We start from the raw sequence: 24161 nt of genomic DNA on the forward strand, positions 1-24161 counted from the left end.
ATTTGAAAATGCTGGCTTCTAGTCAAAATCCATTAAGGCTTTCAATACAAGAAAAATTCTTAACTCTTGGGCTAGAGGGATGGCTCACCAGTTAAGGGCACCTTACAGAGGACCTATATTTTGTTCCAAGAACCAACATGGTGGCTCACAACCATCCATAACTCCAGCACTAAGGGATCTGATGATTTCTGATCTCAGTGAGCACCAGGCATGCACAGGGTACACATACACACATGTAGGCAAACACTCAGACACATAAATCTAAAAACATAAAATACTAACTCTTCAGTCAGCATGCAGTTAACTGTTCCAGTGTGTTTCTTAATTACTCTTAATTATTCATGTTCAATGTCCTCCAATGTTTTTCCATTTCTCTGTATTTTACCAGCCATCTGAATCACCATTAATACAAGTTAGATTAGCACCAAATTCTGCAAAATACTTTTTGTCATATTTTATCCTTTTAAGCTAACCAAAATTTTCCACATTTCGTTTCTCTCATATGTAGCCCATTATTTAAATTATCAAATCTTTTCTTCTTCACCAGATTATCACAGGCTACCCTACTGCAAGTCAGCATGCCAATGAAGATACAACAGAGGCAAAAGGAAACAACACAATTATCAAAACGCCTGTGTAAAAAAGGTGGCCTTATTATGAAGAAATTCACAGGACTCATTACTTAAAACTCTTTATGGTTAGGAGGGGGCTGAGGAAGGGTCTTACAGGCAGCCCACACTGGCCTGTAATTCAGCATTTAAATCAGGACGACCTTCAACATGCAGTGATCCTCCTGTCTCTGCCTCCCGAGTGCTAGCTAGAGCTATAAGCCACTACACTCACCTAAAAAATATTTCCAACTAGTATTAAAGTTTTTCATTTTTTTCTTGAGAATTTCATAAATTATAGAAACTAAGACAGCTTATTAAAGAAGAGAAAAGGCACTCCTAAGAAGAGAAGAGGGCCAGTGAGGCAGGACAGGTCTGAAATTCAAAAGCCCTGGTCTTAAGAAAAAAAATACAAGGAAGCTGTGTCTAAAGTGCTGTGCTGCAGAGCAGCAACAGTCTTCATGTGTGCTTTAAAAGATTGTTCACGTCTTACAGGAGATGGAGGGCATCTAACCAAAAGATAAGGCAGAGCAAAGCAGGCCAACACAGGAAGCTTAGGCATGAAGACTGTCCTAAGTTCAAGGCTAGCCTGGGCTATAGAGTTAAGTAGTGGGCCAACCAGACCTAAATAATAAGACTGTCTCAAAAAGAAAAAAACAAAAGTAAATAAAAAGACTGAAGTTGAGGCTTTGCATATCGTCGGACCTGTTGGTAGCTAAGTGTAGGCTTTCAGGCACTGCCTTGTTAGAGCCATCTTCCACAGGCAGCCGTGTGAAGAGGCTCCCAAGCTGTTTAGCAGTGACCAGGCCATCAGCAGAGGTATTGAGGCTGGCTCCTTTCCCTCTCTTGAACAACTTGAGTGGTTTTCAAACTTAGCACATTTTTGTGTTTTTTAGGCTGTAGCTCAGAGGTCAAGTGCTTACCTGGCACAGAAGCCCTGCCCCAACCCCCAGGACCACATGAACTGTTCAATGCACAAAGCAGTATCAGCACTGGGAAGTAGGGACAAGGGAACCAAAAGTCCAGGGTCAGCCTCAGCTACATAAAGTTCAAGGCCGGGTTGGGCCAGAAGAGACCCTGTTTTTGTTTTACAAAAACAACTAAAAGTCTACAAGCCAGTAGTTTACAAGGACAGACTAGAAACTGAAGCCAAGAGCAGAACTGCTTTGGGGACTACAGAGAGAACCTGTCTCTCTTTCTCTCTCTGTCTCTCTCTCTCTCCTTCTCTCTCTCTCTCCCTGTTTCTGTCTCTCTCTCTCTCTCTCACACACACAGACACACAGATACACACACAGACACACAGATACACACACACACACACACACACACACACACACAGGGAAATATATTAAATGAAATAATTAAGTGTCCTAATTTTGGTAAGAAATCTAATGAACTGAGTTCAAAGCCAGCCTAGTCCACATAGTGAATTCCAAGAGAGCCAGAATTACACAGAGACCCAGTCTCAAAAAGAAAACAAGAAAATGAGCCTCCATCATTTGTCTTCATGCATGTGTTGCTTTGGCAGATATCAAACATCCGTGTCTTAGATACTCCAACACTAAGCTCCGCCCCAGCCCCAACTCACCCACTTGATTCCTCATATTGTTGCTTGTTTATTTTTGAGCCAGTCTCACATAGTTCAGGATGCTCACTTGCTTGCTTTATTAAATGTATTGCTTACAATACATCTCCTTTATCTATTCTGTATGGGTAATTGGAGGAAGGGGTTGCCTTGAGTGTGTCATGGCACACACGTGGAGGGCAGAGAATAACTTCTGGAAGGTTGGTTCTCTCCTACTGTGAATCCCTGAAATGGAATTCAAATCCTCAGGCCTGGATGATGGCACCTTTACCCAGTGAACCATCTCACCAGTCCATTATTTAATTTTTGAGATAGTGTCTCATATAGCCCAGGCTAGACTCAAACAACATCTATAGCCAAGAATGACCTTCACTCTTCCTTTGCCTATTTCCTAGATGCTGGGATTACAGGTGTAACTACCATACCAAATATATTCAGTTCTGGAAACAGAAACCAGGCAGGGCTTCATCATGTTGAACAGGCACTACCAAATGAACTACATTCCTAGCCCTCATTCTTTTTAAACTGAAGAATCATTACCTCTCTCTCCACTTTCCTCTCTTTTTTAATTCTTCTAAGTTTTAGCAACTAAACAATTGTATTTTGTACTACTGTTTGTTTTTACAGTGAGGGGACCTGTGGTGGTTTGAATAGGTTTGGCCCACAGGGAGTGGCCTTGTTGGAGGGGGTGTGTTACTGTGGGGGTGGGCTTTGAGGTCTCCCAGGCCTAAGCTCCGCCCAGTGTAGAATTCCAGTCTCCTGCAGGCTTGCAGAACAGTCTCTTCGGGCTGCCTAGAGATCAAGAGGTAGAGCACTCTCTTGGCTCCTCCAGCACGTGCTACATGCACGCTGCCATGCTTCCCACCATGATGATAACAGGCTGAACCTCCTAAACTACAAGCCAGTCCCAAATAAATGTTTTCTTTATAAGAGTTGCCTTGGTCATGGTGTCTCTTCACAGCAATGGAAACCCCAAGATGCAATCAGACCTAGGTCTTAGGAAAACGAGGCAAACTCTGTACAAATGAGCTACATCTCCAACCCATAAACTGTATTTTAAACACACAGTTTTTCTGTTGTAACATTCTTCTTTTAGACTAATTCTCTGACTCAGAAACTATTATTCTTCATGTCCTAATTTCTAAATAAAACTTTTCTTTCTTTAACAGATATTTATTTTTACTCTTGTGCCCAGGAGTAGGTGTGGACTCCAGCAGCCCTGAGGCTGGAAGGGCTATTGTTCCTTTTGAGACAGACACTGGGCAGTCCCGGAGGCGTTTTCATAGACGCTCTACAGCATAAACTGATCAGGCCTGTTCCTAACGAAAACCTAAACCTTCTTATTTTATTTTATGTGTATGTATACTGTGCCTCATGTCTGTGCACTTTGTGCAGGGTCCGGTGCCTGTGGAGGCCAGAAGAGGGTATCGGATCCCTGAAGGTGAAGTTACAGGGATTGAGTGGCCCAAAGTGGGTGTTGGCAACCAAAGTCTGATCCTCTGGAAGAACAGTGCACATTCTCAACCACTGAGCCATCTCTCCAGCCCCATTATAATTCCTCTTATTTGTTTTGTTCTTCTTGTTGCTTTTCAAAACCGGGGTTCTCTGTGTAGCCGTGGCTGTATTGGAATTCCCTGTAAACCAGGCTGGCCTTGAAATCACATAAAATAGCTTTTTTCAGATACTGAAATGAAGACTCTACTATCAAACTATATCCCCAAACTCTAAAAGAGAATCACTTCTGAAGAAGAGAAGGAAAGAACCCATTTTTAGGATGCCTCCCTACTACATGAAGCAGCTACTGTACTTCTCAACAAAATGGAGAAAGGGAGGGGAAAGAGGAAAAGCAAAGAGAATGAAAGAAAGGAAGGAAGAAGTCAAAGGAAAGAAGAGGAAGAGGAGAGGGAGGAGAGGAGATGAGGGGGGAAGGGAAGAGGATGGGCAGGAGGGATGTGAAAGGGAACTGAGGAGTTGGGGAGAGGAAGGTCAGGGCAGAGAGGTAAACAGAGAGGGAAGGGGGAAGGAAATAAAGTCATTTTTCAGCATTTTTAATAATCTAGATGAAAATTAGTAAAATAAATCTTAGTAAGAGTCTATGAGAAAAAGTTCATTCTGGCAACTAACAAAATAATCTGTTAATTCATAAAGAACAATATTATCATAACAACTAGTATCTCAATATTTTAGAGTATTCTTTTGCGTGCACACAACTATAAAAAATAGCTAAAAGGTATTCCTGTCAGGCATGGTGGCACACAGCTACAATCCCAGGACCTGAGATACAGAGACAGGAAAACATGGTACTCCAAATCTGGTCAACGCTCAGGACTAGGGAGACCAGAGGCCACAGCTGGGAACCTACTGCGTTCTGCTGGGTGGTCAGACTGTCACTGCCTCTAGAGATTTACATTCATACCTGTAGACTTATGCTACTCTTAACGTTGGTTAGAAAAGCTTCTTTTTGCATTGGACAGCAGTTACTACAGAGACTCCTATTTACCAAGTTATAAGTAAAAGTAGCCGTCAGCTGGGGATAAATTATCTCCATTACAGCTTAGAGGACTTTGCAGAAGAACAGGCAGAAAGATGGAGGGAGTTGGTGGATGAGGGCAGAGCTGTAAAATGGTGACTTCCGGACACGGCGTGGGTGCTGCACACAGCAACGCACAGTACCTAGGATTTCCTGCACTGGACCTCACAGATCAAGCCAGTCAGATCTAGCACAAATGGATAAGAGGCTACTTAGTAGCTGATGATGCTAAGGGAGCGATCTCCTTTGGAGCTACAGCCACTGGAGGTTACCATACCCCAGGGGATGACCTCACAGCCGTGTACAAATAACAGCACTGGTCAGACTCGGGAGGCTGAGTTTTAAAAACAAGCCAATAAAAGGAGAACGTGAAGTTGGGCAGGTGATGGTCTAAAGCACCAGGATGCATTTGGAGAAAGGTAATGGTAGATGGATATAATCAAAATATACTATACAAATGGATGGAATTTTCAGAAAATAAGTTTAAAACATTGTTTTAAGGGGGTTGGGGATTTAGCTCAGAGGTAGAGCGCTTGCCTAGCAAGCACAAGGCCTTGGGTTCAGTCCCCAGCTCCGAAAAAAAGAAAAGAAAAAAAAAAAATAAAATAAAACATTGTTTTAAAATAAAGTTGTTAAATATCAGGAAAAAAAGAAAATGTGAGGCCAGTCTGGACCATAAAAATGAAACCTTGAGCCAAAAAAGACAAAATAGAGATAGAAAGAAAGAAAAACAGAAAGACGGTCGGACGGACGGATGAATGGATGGGGGATCACTCACTGGTGACACCTGCCTAGCTCACATGAGTGGGGTGGGGCCTCAGGGGTAGGACCTAAGTAAGCGTGCACTTACTAATTATGTGTCTCGACCCCTCTTGCGCTATGGTGCAAATGATCTCTGGTCATACAATTACAACTATTAAAGAAAACTAGAACCCCCAATCTCGAAATTTCCCAAATACTGTTCATTCAAGCTAATGCCGAGTCCTGACTCAGCATGTGGGCTCTCATCCTCCCTTTCCAATAGGAAGCTAGCAGGATAGCTCCAAATGAACCTGCCCCCACTCACCACTAGAACTTTCACAGAAACTCTGTGAGGCTCGGGCAGGGGCCTTCTCAAGCTGCTGGCATGAGCCCTCTGACCCCAGCTGCTTGTCATCAGCCACCTTTGCATCTAGAGTCACGGGGCTCTCTTTCTCTTGAACCTGGGGCTGCTGCATCTCCTGGTCAGGTCTGACAGGTTCGTCTCTCACTGAAGACAAAGGAGGTTGTGGAGAGTCTTCTGTTACGGAGTTCTTCTCTGTGGTCTCTGCTTTTGAATCTCCATCACACTCAGCTCTCTTTTCCTCTGGAGTATTTAATCTATCCTCAGCACAGGCTTCTTCCTCTGCAGCCGCATCCTCCAAGGACTGGGAGTCTGAGCATTTTCCCACTCCCTCCACCGGTTCACAGGAAATGTCAACTCTAGGAGAGGGCTCCTTTACATCAACGATAACAACACTGGAGTCCTCAGAAGTAGCCTCTTCCCAAGTTTCTGGATCCTTATGCTCCAATTCCTGGTCAAGTACTGGCAGCTTCTGGGGGGAGTCAATACTAATCACACTGGTTTCAACTTCCATAGCTTCTGGGCATTCCTCTTTGGGGGCTTCCTTCTGAAGACACAACGCCTCAGACTGAGTTTCAGTCAGAGAAAGGTGCAGTGGAATACTTTCCATCGGATCCTCTTTGGGTTCCTCTCTGTGACTTCCACAGGGAGTCTCAGGGACTTCTTCTACCTCAGATCCCGAAAACTCTTCCTCTGGATGGTGCTCTTTAATTTCCATAGCTTCCTCCTGATCTAAGACACTGGAAAGTGCCTCAGAGCGGGTAGCTGGAGAAGGAACTGCCTGACTCCCAGAATCACAAGTGAGGTCGATGCAAACATCTTCAGCAACCGTGTCTTCTCTGCCTTTACAGCCAGCAGCTAAAACGTCAACGTCACCTCTACCCTCCACTTCATCTTCCTTTGCTTTATCTACATTCTGACTCATTTCTACCCGGTCGTCCTGTGTTGTATTTGCCAGGACACTTTCACTTTCAGCAGGAAGTTTAGACTTGGTAACTGGGGATGAGGGTTCAGTATCCTCAACCTGTGTGTTCTCTCCGTCTTCCTCAGTCCTGGGAGAACCCAAGCTCTCCATCTTTGAGGACTGACTACACTCACTTGTAGAAAGCATCAGCTTGCACGAATCCCCCGTCATGGAGAGCCCAAGGTCATCAGTGAAATTCTTTGGTTCACTCTCTGACGTCTTAGAACACTCAACAGTGAGAGACGAGCTATGCAAGCCTCCACCTTTCTTCACATCATTCGATGGTTCTTCCAAACTTGGTGATGGAATAAAGATGTCCTGAGGAAGAATGAAAAGAAGCAAGCTATCAGCTGTCCATATCATGTTTCTTTTCTATCTAACCCTTGGATTCATCTACATTCCTAAATCAATTAATCAAAAATTAAAGAACTCTAGCTAAGGCTGTAATTCCAGAATTCCAAACCTTACAAACATGCCATCGACTACACAAGTCATTCTGTTCAGTGTTTTTCTTATAAAATCCCTAGCAAAGAAGCAGCATAATCCAGAACAAAAACCTAAAAGTACTAGCTTATTAAGTACAGAAGATCCAAATTTAACTTCATCATCAAACTATTAAAATTATGGTTGTACTATACAATAGACATACGCTTACAGAACCATCTCTAATCTCATGAAGTATGACCACATATTCATTCCGCTTCTCTGCACCACTATGAGCATTCATAAAGCAGATGTTAAAATGCAAGAATACGGGCTGAGGAGATGGCTGGAGAGTGCTTAACAGCACTGGCTGCTCTTACAGGGGACCCAGGTTCATTTGCCAGCACTGACATGGCAGCTCACAACCGTCTCTAACTCCAATTTCAGGGGATCCGCCCTCACATGACACACCTACAGTCAAAATGCCAGACACACATGCTTACGATGTCAATGCACATGACACACCTACAGTCAAAATGCCAGACACACATGCTTACAATGTCAGTGCACATAAGTAAAAATAAAGTTTTAAAAATGTAAAGATAGAAGATCATTAGTCAGCAGAGAAATGTAATGAAAACCACAATAAACCAGGCAGTGGTAGGGCACGTTTTTAATCCCAGTGCCCAGGAGACAAAAGCAGGCAGAATCTCTGAGAGTTTGAGAACAACTTGATCTATAGAGTGAGTTCCAGGACAGCTAGGGTTCATTGGTTCATTCTCTCTCTCTCTCTCTCTCTCTCTCTCTCTCTCTCTCTCTCTCTCTCTCTCTCTCTCTCTCATACACACACACACACACACACACACACTCACACACACACAGACACGCACACAAACCCTGTCAAAAAAAAAAAAAAAATCGAGCCATAAAATGGCTAAGGGTCTAAACAACTACATGAACAACTGTAATCCCCAGGCATTGCTGGGGAGCAAAGCATGCAGCCACAGCAGGCGGCACCTCCTGCGGTTAAACAGATTCCCAGTGTGGGCTGCTGGTGTTCTCTTGCTCAGCTGGTGGAGTGCTTGCCTAACATACACAAAGCCGGCTCAGCACTCCCGAGGCAGAGGCAAGAGAATCTCTGTGAGTTTTGAGATCTACATAGAAAATTCCAGGCCATCTATAAATACACGGAGAGACACTGTCTCAAAAAAATAAAACAGCAGCAACAACAAAAAAAAATTAAAACCTACACAAAGCCCTGGGCACCATGGAATATTCCAGTAATCTCAAAGCTTGGAAGACAGAGGCAGACAGATTAGTGTAAATTCCAGGCCAGCTTGATCTGTATAGTGAGCTCCAAGCCATCTAGGGCTACAATGTATTAATGCACACACACCCATGCACACACACCCATGCACACACACCCATGCACACACACCCATGCACACTATGCTGAGGCATACACCTTTAATCTCAGTACCTGGAAAGAAAAGACAAGCAGATCTCTATGAGTTCAAGGCCAGCTTAGTCTACATAGTGAGATCCAGGACAGCCAAGGATAGACAGTAAGAACTTTATTATCATTATTATTATTATTATTATTATTATTATTATTATTAATAACAAACGTGTGACTCTGTGTGTGTGTGTGTGTGTGTGTGTGTGTGTGTGTGTGCGCGTGCGCGCACGCGCTCAGAGAGTATTCTTCCAAACACAAATACTATTTGGAGATCCGAGGATTACTTTTGAGAGTCTACTCTTTCTTCATTTTCCTGGTGATCAAACTCAGGTTATCAGGCTTTTGAGGCAAATACCACCGTCACCCAAGCCATCCTGCCACCACAATTGCTGTTTCTTCCTTTTTCTTGTTTAGGAGTGGGAGTAGGGTGAGTGATAAACAGGATCTCATGTAGCCCAGGCTGACTTTGAACACTTGCTCTTCCTGTCTCCCACCATCCAGTGCTATGATTACAGGCATGTGCCTCCATGCTTTGCTTTAGGTTGACATATTCATCATTTATTTTTAATTTGTTGTTACTGTTTATGTATGTGTGCATACACAGTCCATGCACATGAGCATCCAGCTGTACCATAGCACATGTGGTGGTCAGAATGACCCCCAGGAATAAGCTCTCTTCCCACCTTTAAAAATAACATGGGGGAGGGGCTGCAGAGATGGCTCAGGGGTTAAGAGCACTGACTGCTCTCCCAGAGGTCCTGAGTTCAAATCCCAGCAACCACATGGTGGCTCACAACCATCTGTAATGGGATCTGATGCCCTCTTCTGGTGTGTCTGAAGACAGCTACAGTGTACTTATATATAATAAATAAATAAATCTTGAAAAAAATGTAGGAATTTGACACATAATGAAAAACTGAGGGAACTCACAAAATAGAATGGTAGTGTCAACATCTACTTTGTTTCTGAAACCCTGCTAAGCAATAGTAAAGCATTTTTTCTAGCATACATAATTCTCAAAAAAGAGGGAGAACTAAATATATATGTAGTTATGCACACATGAATATATATACATATTCATACATGCACCCACATATACATACATACACATGCACATTCATACATACATATATTATTCTGGAAGAGCAGCAATCCATTTGGCAGACAAGTGAAAATTAATTGTGAGGCCAAATAAGAGAAAGCCAAGAAGTCACCAGGGTGACACCACCACACTACTACCATGCCCCCACAAAGGACTTAGGACTTGGCAGTAACATCAGATAACTTTAAAAGTGATGGTGAGGTTGCTGCTAAAAACAGGAGGACTGCCTGGAAGTCTATTTAAGAAGCAGTTCAACTCCCATATCCTCTTTCCCTGCCCTTCCTCTGCCCAGGAGAAAATAAAGCACAAAGCCCTGGGCAGGAGGACACAGGATAAACAATTATGAGAGTACCATCGTGAAGATAGAGGGATTAAAGAAAACCTACACACCGAGGGAAACCCATCCCTGTGTCTCACGACCTTCACCTCAAACTCCTTCCTTTAAAGGCTTCGGCACAATAACAACCAGCCCTGTACCCAGTAGGCAGGAGATCAGACTTTCTTGGGGAATTGGACCAACCCAAGATGATGAGGATTCTGACACTAAGGCACTCCTGACAAATGCTCCAGGAGACCATATTCATCTCAGAACAAGAAGTCCTTAACCACCACCTCAAAACCTGAGTTCTGCTGTTTCACTCTTAAGTATACATACTGGACTAACCTGCTGAAACTATAAGCAAGCCCCCAGTTAAATGCTTTCTCTTATATTTGCACGGTCACGGTGTCTCTTCACAGCAGTAGAGCAATGACTAAGATATAAGGTAAAGGCACTAGCTTGTCAACCCGAATAGCCAAGTTTGGTTCTCAGACCCACAAGGTAGAGAGAAACAATACATTCAAATTGTCCTCTGACTTCCACAGTGTATTAGACCACACATGTATGTGTAAACACACATACACCAAACAAACTAAACATAAAAGACATCAAAACAAGGAGACATAATTCATTATCGCAAAAGTTCATGCCTAGCATGCAGAAAGCCCTGGATTCCAATCCTAGAATTAATAAGACAACTCAAGGAGCTGGGCATAATGGTGCACAGTTAGTCTATACAGTGAGTCCTAGGGCAGTCAGAACTACTCAGTGAGACCTTGTCTCAAAAACACTCAGCAAACTGTGTGATAGAAGAACACATTCCACCACTCAGGAGGCAGAGGCAGGATGATCACAGGTTCCATGTTATCCTCAGCTACTATGTGTGTGTGGTTACAGCAGCTTATCTGCTTCATTCACCCACAACACTGGTGTGGTGACACGTGCCTGTGATCCTAACAGCTAGCAAACCAAGGCTGGAAGACGATGAGTACAAAAGCAAGACTCTGTCTGGAAATCAACGAGGAAGGATGGATGCTCAGCGGCTGAGCCTTTGCTCATCATGTCTGATGCTCTGCTCATCATGTCTGAGGCTCTGCTCATCATGTCTGAGGCTCTGCTCATCATGTCTGAGGCTCTGCTCATCATGTCTGAGGCTCTGCTCATCATGTCTGAGGCTCTGGGCTCCACCCCTAGCAGCACTTAAATAAACATTGCTCAAGTCAATGGGAACACTGACTCATAGGGAAGAGAAAACTTTTAAAAGATTACTATTATTAAAGAAAAACAGACATAAAATATTCAGAGGGGGAAAAAAGACTTTAAGAATTAAAATCAAAGGCACAGAAATCAGTAATTCAGAGGATGAAAATAGATGGTAACCCCCGACAACTGCACCTACACTTTACGTAAGAGAATAAATCAAATCATCCTTACACAAGTCTGTGCATCAACCTTCTTGGCAGCATGATTCAGAGACAAAACAGGAGAAATAAATCCAATGTTCATCAACTGACAAACTAAAAAGTAAATATCTTATACACACAAACAGTATCAGTTACAATAAAAGTGAAATTCTGCTCCATGCAGTAACGCGAATGAACCCTGAAATCATACTGCCATAGTCTGTCCAGCTGTCAACTTGACACAATCTAGAGACATCTTAGGGTTCAGAGTACAAACACTGGGACAAAGAGAAAATCCTGTGGGATTACAGTAACAAAAAATAACTCACAGGACCCAAAGCAAGATCAGAGTGGCTTAACTCTGTTCAATAGAAGCACCAGAAACTCCAAGTCAACAGAGGGCCTTCCAAACCTTTAAAGTATCCCCAATCATCTTTACCCCATGGCATTCAAACTATAAAATGAGGAAGAAGGTTTAAAAAAGGCTCTGAGAAAATGTCCCCAACGGGCACAAAGAACTGTATTAGTGATTTTCAACCTATAGATTGTGACCCTTTTGGGGATCAAATGATCCTTTCAAAGGATCACATATCAGATATCCTATATATCAGATATATACAATGTAATTCATAACAGTAGCAAAATCACTGTTATGAAGTAGAAATGAAAATAATTTTATGGTTGGGGGTCACCACAACATGAGGTCCTGTACTTAAGGTTTGTGGCGTTAGAAAGGTTGGGAACCACTGGCCTACCTCCATCTGTACATGCAATGACATGTATGACATGCACACACCATGCACAGTAAAATACAATTCTTTCCTTTTTAGCTTTTTGGAGACAGGGTTTCTCTGTATAGCCCTAGCTGTCCTGTATAGATAGGTTGGTCCCGAACTCACAGAGTTCTGCCTCTGCCTCCCAAGTGCTAGGATTAACAGCAAGTGCTGCCATTACCACCTGGCTTAGAATACTGTTTTGAAAGATTGGTCTAGATATGTAGTTCTGTGGCAAATCACTTGCCTAGAATCTATGCATCCCTAAGTTCACATCCCTGACCCACCAAATAAGAAGGGAAGGAAAAGCAGCTGGAGATGGGAACTCTTCTTGCAAAACTCACATGAGAGAACTCGGGCTGGGACGGGATGGGAAGTGAGGCAGGAGTGAAAACTGGCGTGCTCCGAGACACTGGTGTGGATGCTTGCGGTGATACAGCAGGCTGAGACGGGAGAGGGGGTTTTTCTATTTCCATTGCTTCATCGTCCTGAAGCTTTTGGAAAGGCTCCCCTCCTTCAGGTATCACTGACATATCCATGGGCTCATCTGGTTCCATGCAGAAAGAATGAATTATAAAATTAGCACTCACCAATATTACTCATGCTCCAATACTACTAACAGTAATTATGATACAGAAATTTCCATTCCTAAAACACAATGTCCTAATTTTCAAAAAAACTGAAATGATAGACAGTAGGTTGTGTCCTCCTAGTCCTACCCTGTGGGAGGAAGGGAACGTATGAGTACATGCGTGTGCACACATGTGGCACTCAGAGGAGTTCCACTGTGGGCTCCAGGGAGCAAACTCAGGTTGCCAGGCTCTTCAGTCAAGCATTTTTAATCATGTCAGCAGCCCACATCTAATTTTAGAGATAGATTAAAATGGTTTTCCATATGAGATTACCCACCCCATCCATAAGAAATATAAATTATGTTTCCTCTAAACACTCCCAGATTATCCTAGCTCATTTTCACATCTTCTGTAGGAATAACCAAAACCATTTTTTCTCTGTGTTTCTGTATGTGGTAGGTGTGCATGTGTATGAATGTCTACATGTGTGTGGCTGCAATGTCTGTGTATATGTGGGGTGATACCTATGGAGGCAAAAGGTTGATGTGGAGAATCTTCCTTGATAACTCTCTCTTCCTAATATTGCTAGCCAGCGCGCTTCTCAGATCCCATGTTGGGCTTCTGAAGCTAGATGTAGGAGCGGGCCACCATGCTCTCCTAGCATTTACATGGATCTAGGGATCCTAACAACAGTCCTCCTGTTTACACAGTAAACACTTCAACTCTGAGCCATCTTGCAGCATTTAATGCCATCTAATTTAACTACGACGTACTCTGCCCCAGACCTCGAAAGGCAATGAGCGTGCTCATCTCCCCAAGTCGGTGATCTAGGTCTATATGAAGTCATTATGTCTGCAGTAAGAACTGCTAAGTGCAGAGATTGACACCTGTCAAACACAGAGCACCAACGCCAATCAGCACCCACGTATCTCAGAACCAAGACACTAACCCTAACAAAACTGCTCAAAAGGAAACACACAGAAAACACTATCAGTGTTCCCGGGGCGGGGAGATGGCTCAGAGGTTAAGAGTACAGGACATAGCTCTTTCAAAGGACCCAAATTCCATTCTCAGCACCCACATGGCAGCTACAGCCATCTGCACCTCCAGTTCCAGGGGATCAATCCTATCTTGGCCTTAGAGGGCACAATGCATACAAGTAGTACATAAACACACAAGCAGGCAAAATACCCAATACACATATACATATACATGTGTGTATATGTATATTTATGTATGTATGGATGGATGTATGGATGGATGGATGGATGGATGTATATTTCAAAACCACTGTTTCTGCATGACCTTAAAGCAACCAAGTCCATCCCCAGTGCCAGCCTAGGTAGCTATTTAATTCATCAGGCTTTTGACCCTTATTTTTACAACTTGATCCCAACCAAACCAGTCAAAAACTACTTACTCCATGTAGCTTTCCCAGTTTACACTCATGTTACCAGCCGCCTACAATCCAAACTCCAGTGCCCACCCTGCTTGCCTGGCCTCACCCTCATATACCAGACTGATGAGATTTTAGGATCCAGTGCTACAAACTTTGATTTAGTTTAATAATGTAAGACAGATAGCAAAACAGATCTAAAATGAATTTGAGACTTATCAAACAAGGGTGCACATGATTCAGGGTTACAAGGGGAAAAAAAGACTAAATGAAATATATAATGATGCACTTTTTCATATGTACAGAAAATGCTCTGAAAAACACATCCAAATACTAATTGTAATTAAATCGAGACTATGACCTGAGGTACTTTTTATTTTCTTTACATTACTCTCTTATATAGTGAGTATTGATTATAAACAAAGAAAAAGCATTTTAATATAATTCTTTTTATGTTCACATTACAGATAGAATTAAGAAATTAACCTAACAATCCAAGTAGAGTTTTTGTAGAATGAAATCCTGTCCTTCTGACTAAAGACGCCACTAATTCTGCATATAGCTAGAATGCTTTGGTCTCTACCACTATTTGCACCAATGCTATTGGTAACTACACTGAGCAAACACAAGCACAGAGAGAAGTCTGAGGCTAACCCTGAGTGTTAGTATACCCAGGACTCAGTAGCACAGACAGCATGCTGTCACAGGAGAACATCTGACAAGCTAAAGCAAATGTTTCAGAGGCAAATGCCTGAGTTCAGATCCTAACTATACTACTAGCTGTGAAATTTGTGACTTCATTCCCTTATATGCAATGTGAGGATAAAACTCATGCCTTTAATCCCAGCGCTAGGGAGGCAGAGACAAATGAATCTCTGAATTCAGAGGCCAGCCTGGTCTACAGAGTAAGTTCCAGGACAGCCAGGGCTACACAGAGAAACTCTGTCTCTCTAAAACAGACAGACAGCCAGACAGACAGACAAAAAACTTAACTACTACTTAGGATTTTTGTGAGAATTCTCTGGGGGGTGTAAAAAACAGAAAAAAAACTAAGCAAATGAAAAGCAGCTATGACAGCAGCTGGCATAAACAGGTGTATTTAAAAATAATGTAAAATTATGATGCCTTATTGATATATGAATAAAAAGGATAGTGCTACAAAGCTGGCACTCAGGAGGAGAGGGAGAGAATCTCTTACTCAAGGGCAGCCCAGGACACATAGGCAGACCTCTGTCTCAAACACAAAACAAAACAGAGGAAAAAAAGAAACTGATAGAATTTACAGGAAAAACTAGGAGAAGACATGTTTGGAAATACATAGACATTGAGAAATACACAGCCTAGGCATCTAGCTCTACGGATAGAATGCTTGCCCACCATGCTTGAAGCCCAAGATCAGATCCCCCACATCACATAAAGCCAGACACAGTGGCACACATCTACAATTGTGTGTTATACAATTATAATTGTATTACTATTACACTTAAATATTTATATACAGTAGCAGGAGATATATATATATTTATTTGCTTATTTATTCATAGAAGAGAGAGGTAGAAACTGGGGCATTCTCAGCCACACAGGAGAGCCTAGGATGCATGAGACCATGTCTTGGGGTATGGGGGATACTTAGTCCTCAGAAGACAAAGTAAGTTCAAATTTTTATCAGCTCCTTCAAGGCACCCTTGATTATTTTAATGATAACAAAAATAAAGAGCCTACGAAACAACTGCTGGCTTTCTCTCACTTAGAAACACGTTAGCATGTATCTGGAATTTACCAGGTAATTAATAACAAATCCAGTACTTCCCCATACTAATTTACTTAGGTTCAATTTTAAAAACAAAAAATTTTCACCAGAGCATTTTTTCCTAAATTAAAATAGAAGATCTATGCTTAAAAAGCAAAGAGCTAGAGCAGTTTACCCTAGGTACATGAGTCAAGGAAGCATGCATTAGGCAAGGTTGGAGAGCCCTGCACTGCTCCCGGGCTGGAATGAACAGACAGGCAGATGCCAACAGCTCACCTTTTCTCTCTCCTTGCTCTGTGGGACTGCTAGGAACGATAAAAGGGGTAGATCGGAAAGCATCAGGGGAAGGAGCAACAAGATCTGAGGAATTCCTTCATGTAAAGAGAGAATCACAGGTTATTTTTCTGCAGCCAAGGGTGTGACATGTGCTTTGACTTCTCAACAAAAACACACATACTTAACAGCATATACACTTCACAGCGTTTCTCCTGAACAGCAACCGAAACTCAAATAGCTCTCAAACACTAGGTTTTTAAAAAGTAAGGACAAAGGGAATGAGTAGATACAAGATATAAATGACTAAACAGGACCATTCACAGTCTGAGACATAAAAAAAAAAAAAAAAAAAAAAATTACCTCATTTTACATAGCATGAACAGTATGCACATTTTTATTTAAAAATAAAAACAAACACAGAAACAAAACACAAACCCTTTGCCCTAGCAAATCCATTCTCTCTTATATTAAGTGACAAAAAAAAAAAAAATGCTAGAAAGGGGAAGGATAAACACTTGGTTCTCAAGCATCACATTTATAAACTGCAAGGCATCGATTTTCTAGAGAAACCTTTAGCTTCCACCATAAAACCTCCAATGGGAAAATACACGTACATACTTTAAACAGTTCCTCTAAGTTCTCACTCCAAGATTCCTAAGGCCTGGATTCCAGCGTTTAGCTGTGACAGGAGCTCTGGTCTGAACGGTGACCTGGTTCTCCAGGCTCTCAGGCTTACTTACGTGGAAAGACTCTCCTGAACAAGGGGCTTCTGACCAGAGAGCTGCAGGAGCTGCAGGGTGGTAGCAGGTGTGGAAACCGGAGAGCACCCGCCTTCCTCCCTTGAAGGAGTAGAACAACCATCAGAAGCTAGTGGGGGAGAAAAGTCAGAGTTGTATTTACTTCTCAGACTGGCATCACTGCACGGGAGAACCTACTCAGCGCTGCAAACCAATACCCAGCCTGCCACACTTCGGGGAGAGGTCCTTTCTGTGGAAGCTCAGCTCAACGGGACATCACCAGGGCACAAATTTTGAGTCAACAGCAACCCCATGCCCCATTTCAAGTTGGTTGGTTTGTTTTTCCGTTTTTCAAGACAGGGTTTCTCTGTGTCAACCTGGCTGCCCTGAACCTCAAACTGTAGACCAGGTTAGACTCCAACTCAGAGATCTACCCGCCTCTACCTCTGCCTCCCAAGGGCAGGGATTGAAGGTGTGAAACACCACCACCCAGTCATTTCTATTAAATAAAGATTGGTTAAAAGAATTCCTTCATCCTTTCTACCACAGTCTAAGCTTAGAGAAGGTAATGGTTCAAAAGACATCTGGGGATGTCTGTGCTCTCACCAAAGCTTATCAGACATTCTATTTCAAAAATAAGAAAAATAACCCTAACATTGGTTCCAAGAATTGGGGCCCTGCCAGTCATGAACCTGACTTTTGTATCACAGCCTCTGGAGCTGGTTTGTATGAGAAATGTAGAATCATTTGCAGATGCAGGATAAAGCCTTTAAAACACTGTGAGAAGCTATAAGGTGAGAGTCTCTAAGACCAGGTAGAAAAAGTGCACACAGTGGAAGCCTGGATCACAAAGCATTAGAGTGAAAGAGGAGCTATTAGAAATGGAGCCACTCGTGTTATATTTTAGAACTGCACTATCAACCACTCATGACATTCTACAACTGAACAGAGACCACTCGTGATACACTCTACCCATGTCCTAAGAACTTGAGGCTGAATTCTTAAGTAATGGACCGCCTGGATGTGGTGATGCACGCCTTTAACACCAGCATTTGAGAGGCAGAGGCAGGTAGATCTCTGTAAGTTCAAGGCCAGCCAGGACTATAGTAAATTCCAGTACAGCCAGGGCTACGAAGTTCACAATCTGTCACTAAGGAAGTCAGAAAAAGTAGTGAACTAATTTGCTTGACAGAAGAAACTGCATGTCAGGAAAGCACTCTGTTCACTGTTCCTATTCATATCAACAGTGGAAGAATAGAAAGCTACGAAAATATGCAGTGAGTTTAAAGGTGTAGAAAGAGTGTACAGGGAACCTGTCTGTAATGTAATCACACCAATGAAGAGAAACCTCTTCTGTTCTTCAGTGGGACAACAGCTGGTAAGAAACCTGCTCACTCATTTGCAAGGAAAAGAGGCTAAACTGACAATGCCACCACATGGGTTCCCTGCTGTAAAATGGCTGCCGAGGGAAGTGTTTTTCCAAGGGCACCCTCAAAGACAGAGAAGCCACTGCGACTGTGATCCAGGAGGGACAGGCTACATCTGTCAGAGTTGGCACAACTGGGAGATCATCCACACAGCCTTGTTTTCTGTAGGCATGAAAGATGTAAAATTAAGAGGGTCACTGAAGTTGGGGGCAGCAAAGTTTCAGAAAGCTGAGAGCAGACAATGTGTGGAGGGGTTAGCTCCCTGCAACAAGGCCCTTCAAGGTCACTGTCTGGAAGGTGACACTTAAGTCACAATGGAGAACCCAGGAAGGTTCAGAGATGCCAAAACCATGGGAAATCTGCCAAGGGAAACTGCAGTGGAAGTAAACCCAAGACAGAGTCATCTGTGCTGAAGGCATCAGGAGGGGAGGGCAGGGCACTCAAGGCTGCCGGAGCCCAGAGAACCAGACCACGAGCCCGACACATGGGCTACAGGTTTTGGTGCTTGCCCTGCTGGACGTCAGGCTTGCTCTGCCTCCATCCCGCTCTGAATAGATAACCTGATTTCCAGCTCTATAGGACCTCATAGTTAGGAAACACGGTCTCGGAAGACACTTTAAATGTTAGACATATTGGAGTTCTTTCCAACTATGGGGACTTCTCAAAGAACTAAATGCAGTTGCATTATGAGATGAGAATGAGATTTTAGGGGCGAGGAGTGAAATGTTATGATCTAAAGTGATGTGCTGGTGTCAAGCTGACAAAGGGTGGAGCTAACATGACTAATTCTGTCAGCTTGGCTGCTTTTGGAGTCACCATAGAAACACAGCTCTTGGTGTCTATGAGGGTATTTCCAGAAAGGCTTAGCTGAGGATGAAACACCCTCACTGAATGCAGGCAGCAGCCCCCATGGGCTAGAATCCCAGGCTGAATAAAAGGAGAGGGAGCTGAGCAGCAGGGATACTGGGTGTCTCCTGAGCACTCAAGTTTCTCACAGCCTCCCTGATAGGAAGACGAGAACTCTCAGCCCGTGGGACCTAAAAAAAACCCTTTTTGTTTCTAAAGAAGTTAATCATGTCTTTATTATTTGTGTGTTTGTGTGTGTGTGTGTGTGTGTGTGTGTGTGTGTGTGTGTGTGCCTACAAAAGTTTACGTCACTACATGCATACAGGAACCCATAGAGGTGAGACAAGAGAACTGGGGTTACAGATGGTTGTGAGCCACCATGTGCATGCTGGGAACTGAACCTCTGCAAGAACAGTGCGTGCTCTTAACCACTGAGCACCTCTCCCAGCCCCAAAACCTTCCTTCTTTAAGCTGTTTTTGTCAGATTTGTTGTTGTTGTTCTTGTTACAGCAGTGATAAAAGTAACGACTACAGAGAGGAAAAGCCAGAATCCTTATACCTCTGCTTGGCTGCTCTTCTTTCTTGTGAAGCTTCTATAAGAAAACAGCAAGCGAGCCTTTTATCCCAAGGTCTACCTAAGGTGAGGTAAAGCTCATGCCATGATGCAGATGGGAAGTCAAAACAATGCGCATGACACCTGATGGTATGAATGCAGCAATTTTCATGATTAGAACTTGAGCCTCCTCAAAGGAGACAGAAACACTAAGTACTAATAATAATATACATGAGCAGCCGAGTGACTCACATTATCAAGTTCCCCATGAATGGAGAATATCAGCCTAGACAGATTGAATATTAACTATATCAGCCCTAGGTATAAAGAAATGCCTTAACTACACCCTGCTAGCTTTAGTGGATGCCCGCTAGTGTCTTACATACCAGGCACAGCACAGAATGCAAAAGGGTGCGCCTACCTCCTCCCTGCTTTTCACTAAGCGTCAAGCTTTCTGAGACTGTGGAGTAGGGGAAAAGACTACAGGGGTGTGAACAAATCCATTCTACACATCTAAGCTTTGTGTCCTTCATCCTAGGCCTTAATTTACCTGTTATGTCATCTAATAGATAAGTTAACTATTACCCAAATGAGTAGGAAGAGTCACAGTACACAGGACAGAAGGAGAAATGGCAGCTCTGTCCGTAATACTGAGCTTTACTAGATGCACTCCTATTTTCCCTCAACTTCCAAAAGGGTGAAAGCTATTCAAAATGCTGACTAGTAGCATTCTCTGACAGACCCCATCACTGACTAGCTAGGAATATATTTTTCTTCCATATCATTAGCTATTCCATACCATAACTATTCTAAAAAGTACTTTTTAACTTAAACAGTAGCCTCAGAACTAAAACAAAAATGTAGAACAAGTGAGAAGAGGAGCTGTGGAAATAATCAACCTTCCTACCTGTTTTACTGCTCTGGTCAAACAAGTCTTCCTGAGTTGAGGAAACCTCAGGCTCTGATGACACCTGAACCTGCAGCCCCCCTTCCAGCAGCTCTTGGGCAGGTACCTGCTCCTTTGTTTCCACAGCAGCAACAGAAACTTGAGGACTGGAAGGCAGGTCTTCAGACCTAGGAGATTCAGTTCAACGATGATAAAGATTGCTAAATTCAAATGTTTCCCTCTTTCAACAAAAAGCTTCTAACAATTTCAAAAATTCTAATAGCCTAATTTACATAACCTACTAAAATAATACTGCAGAGTCCTCAGGCATTTCAAAGCCTGTCTCCCTCATCCCCACAGCCAGACCTCTTTTCAGTTTGCTGTCTGTTGAACACTTCTGACAAGTGATTAAGAATTGCTACCTAAGGGGTTGGGGATTTAGCTCAGGGGTAGAGCGCTTGCCTAGCAAGCGCAAGGCCCTGGGTTCGGTCCCCAGCTCCGAAAAAAAAAAAGAAAAAATAAAAAAGAAAAAGAAAAGAATTGCTACCTAAGTCTTTATACAGACTTATTGTGACTTTTCACTGTGTCTGCTGGCCTTTTCCAGGACTCTCTTACACACACTGCTCAACCAGGTTAACACTCACATTCTTGACCCCTGCCTAGAGACTTTTACTTACTCTAATATTCCCAAGGAAAATGGAAAAAGCAAGACTAACAGGAAAGCCAGGCAAGTGGCCTATACCTATAATCTCAGTTTCAAAAGCTGAGGTGGAAAGATGGTAAATTCAAGGTCAATCTGGGCTACATACTAAGTCCGAAGAATGCCAAGATTACAAAGTGAGATGCTGTTTAAATAACAACAACAACAATAATAATAATAATAGCATAAAAATTAAGCTGAAATCAAGACTTTGTAAAGAAAAGCCATAATGGATCATGGTGGGACACAAACCTCCAATCCTACCACTAAGAAAATTGAGGCATGAGGAAAGCCAGCCTGGGTCACATGGCAAAGCACTGTCTCAATAAAAAATAAAAAGCCTAAAAGCCATGACGATCACTGTTGCTGAGGACCCCAAGTCCAACGTCTACTGAAGAAAATAATGAAAGGATACTGAATGTTTGTTCATCTCCCCTCAAAGTGAGAACATCCAGTTTTCCCTCTGCTACTCGACAGTCAATACAGTCTGGGATACAAAACCACCACAGACCAAGCAGAGTGGACTTCCCCATTCCTACCAAACTAAGATCCAGAAATACTTGGAAAATACCTGCATACCATAAGTTAGCAGAAGGGTTACTGAACAATCCAGAGCAATGTGGGTACTCAGGAATAGAAGCAGGTTTTCCAATATTATTAGCCTCAGAGAAGAAAAACAATCTCCTAGACAGTGACCCATTACCTAGACAGACGTCAGTCAAAGACTAAGGATTACAGTCACAGAAGCAGTAACGCTCCTTAGTAACAGGCCGGAATTAAGAGCGGAGCGCACACACAGTGAGGCTGCATGAGCAACCCAAGTGTATAAATAGTCAGTATTCCTATTACACAAAACAAAAGGCCAGTATCTGTAAAATGTGAAAGGGGGAATCAGCAATTTCTAATACTGTCTCCATAGCCAAAATGAAATTCCTATAGCCCCACAGTAAAATTCCACAGACACTTTTAGAGCGTGCATAACTAACCTTACAAGTGGTAGATTTTGTTCTTCTACCACATGGGAGCCTTTGCTGGGCTGCACTGTAACAGGGATGTCTTTGCTGGGTTCTATTATGGAGATGGCGTCAGTGGACTGTTCTTCACATTTAATTGCTTAAAATATAAGGGGGAGAAAAAACACATTAAGCAGATATTAAGTCTTCAAAGTATCAGAGGCAGCCCAACTAATTCTCAAAAGGCAACAACTATTAACAGAGGGAGGGATCATTAAAAGTCTTCCAACCAAAAAGAGCCCAGGTCCAGATGGGTTCAGTGCAAAATTCTATCAGGCCTTCATAGAAGACCTCATACCAATACTATCCAAACTATTCTACAAAATTGAAACAGATGGAGTGCTACCGAATTCCTTCTATGAAGTCACAATTACTCTAATACCTAAACCACACAAAGACCCAACAAAAAAAGAGAACTTCAGACCAATTTCCCTTATGAATATTGACGCATAAATACTCAATAAAATTCTTGCAAACTGAATCCAAGAGCACATCAAAACAATCATCCATCATGATCAAGTAGGCTTCATCCCAAGTATGCAGGGATGGTTTAATACATGGAAAACCATCAACATAATCCACTATATAAACAAACTGAAAGATAAAAACCACATGATCATTTTATTAGCTGCTGAGAAAGCATTTGACAAAATTCAACACCCCTTCATGATAAAAGTCCTGGAAAGAACAGGAATTCAAGGCCCATACCTAAACATAGTAAAAGCCATATACAGCAAACCAGTAGCTAACATCAAACTAAATGGAGAGAAACTTGAAGCAATCCCACTAAAATCAGGGACTAGACAAGGCTGCCCACTCTCTCCCTACTTATTCAATATAGTTCTCGAAGTCCTAGCCAGAGCAATCAGACAATGAAAGGAGATCAAAGGGATACAGATTGGAAAAGAAGAAGTCAAAATATCACTATTTGCAGATGATATGACAGTCTATTTAAGTGATCCCAAAAGTTCCACCAGAGAACTACTAAGCCTGATAAACACCTTCAGTAAAGTGGCTGGGTATAAAATTAACTCAAATAAATCAGTAGCCTTCCTCTACACAAAAGAGAAACAAGCTGAGAAAGAAATTAGGGAAATGACACCCTTCATAATAGACCCAAATAATATAAAATATCTCGGTGTGACTTTAACCAAGCAAGTGAAAGATCAGTATGATAAGAACTTCAAGCCTCTGAAGAAAGAAATTGAAGAAGACCTCAGAAGATGGAAAGATCTCCCATGCTCATGGATTGGCAGGATTAATATAGTAAAAATGGCCATTTTACCAAAAGCAACCTACAGATTCAATGCAATCCCCATCAAAATTCCAATCCAACTCTTCATAGAGTTAGACAGAACAATTTGCAAATTTATCTGGAATAACAAAAAACCAGGATACCTAAAACTATCCTCAACAATAAAAGGACTTCCAGGGGAATCACTATCCCTGAACACAAGCAGTATTACAGAGCAATAGTTATAAAAACTGTATGGTATTGATACAGAGACAGGCAGATAGACCAATGGAATAAAATTGAAGACCCAGAAATGAACCCACACACCTATGGTCACTTGATTTTTGACAAAGGAGCCAAAACCATCCAATGGAAAAAAGATAGCATTTTCAACAAATGGTGCTGGTTCAACTGGAGGTCAGCATGTAGAAGATTGCAGATCGATCCATTCTTATCACCCTGTACAAAGCTTAAATCCAAGTGGATCAAGGACCTCCACATCA

At 42.4% G+C, this 24161-nt stretch overlaps 1 protein-coding gene across 2 annotated transcripts in view; it reads right to left on the minus strand.

The window, feature by feature from the left end:
- Nucleotides 1-24161, minus strand: part of Tp53bp1 (tumor protein p53 binding protein 1) — a 96586-nt gene that overhangs the window by 29988 nt on the left and 42437 nt on the right. For both annotated transcript variants that reach the window (XM_032904048.1, XM_032904049.1), the window contains exons 8-13: nucleotides 22398-22524; nucleotides 20733-20899; nucleotides 17003-17129; nucleotides 16263-16357; nucleotides 12613-12815; nucleotides 5790-7107 (exon numbers count right to left, since the gene is read on the minus strand). In XM_032904048.1, coding sequence (XP_032759939.1) covers nucleotides 5790-7107; nucleotides 12613-12815; nucleotides 16263-16357; nucleotides 17003-17129; nucleotides 20733-20899; nucleotides 22398-22524 — 2037 coding nt within the window. The remainder of the gene's footprint in view (nucleotides 1-5789; nucleotides 7108-12612; nucleotides 12816-16262; nucleotides 16358-17002; nucleotides 17130-20732; nucleotides 20900-22397; nucleotides 22525-24161) is intronic.

This window comes from Rattus rattus, chromosome 5, assembly GCF_011064425.1.
Source record: "Rattus rattus isolate New Zealand chromosome 5, Rrattus_CSIRO_v1, whole genome shotgun sequence".
In the NCBI taxonomy this organism is placed as follows: domain Eukaryota; kingdom Metazoa; phylum Chordata; class Mammalia; order Rodentia; family Muridae; genus Rattus; species Rattus rattus.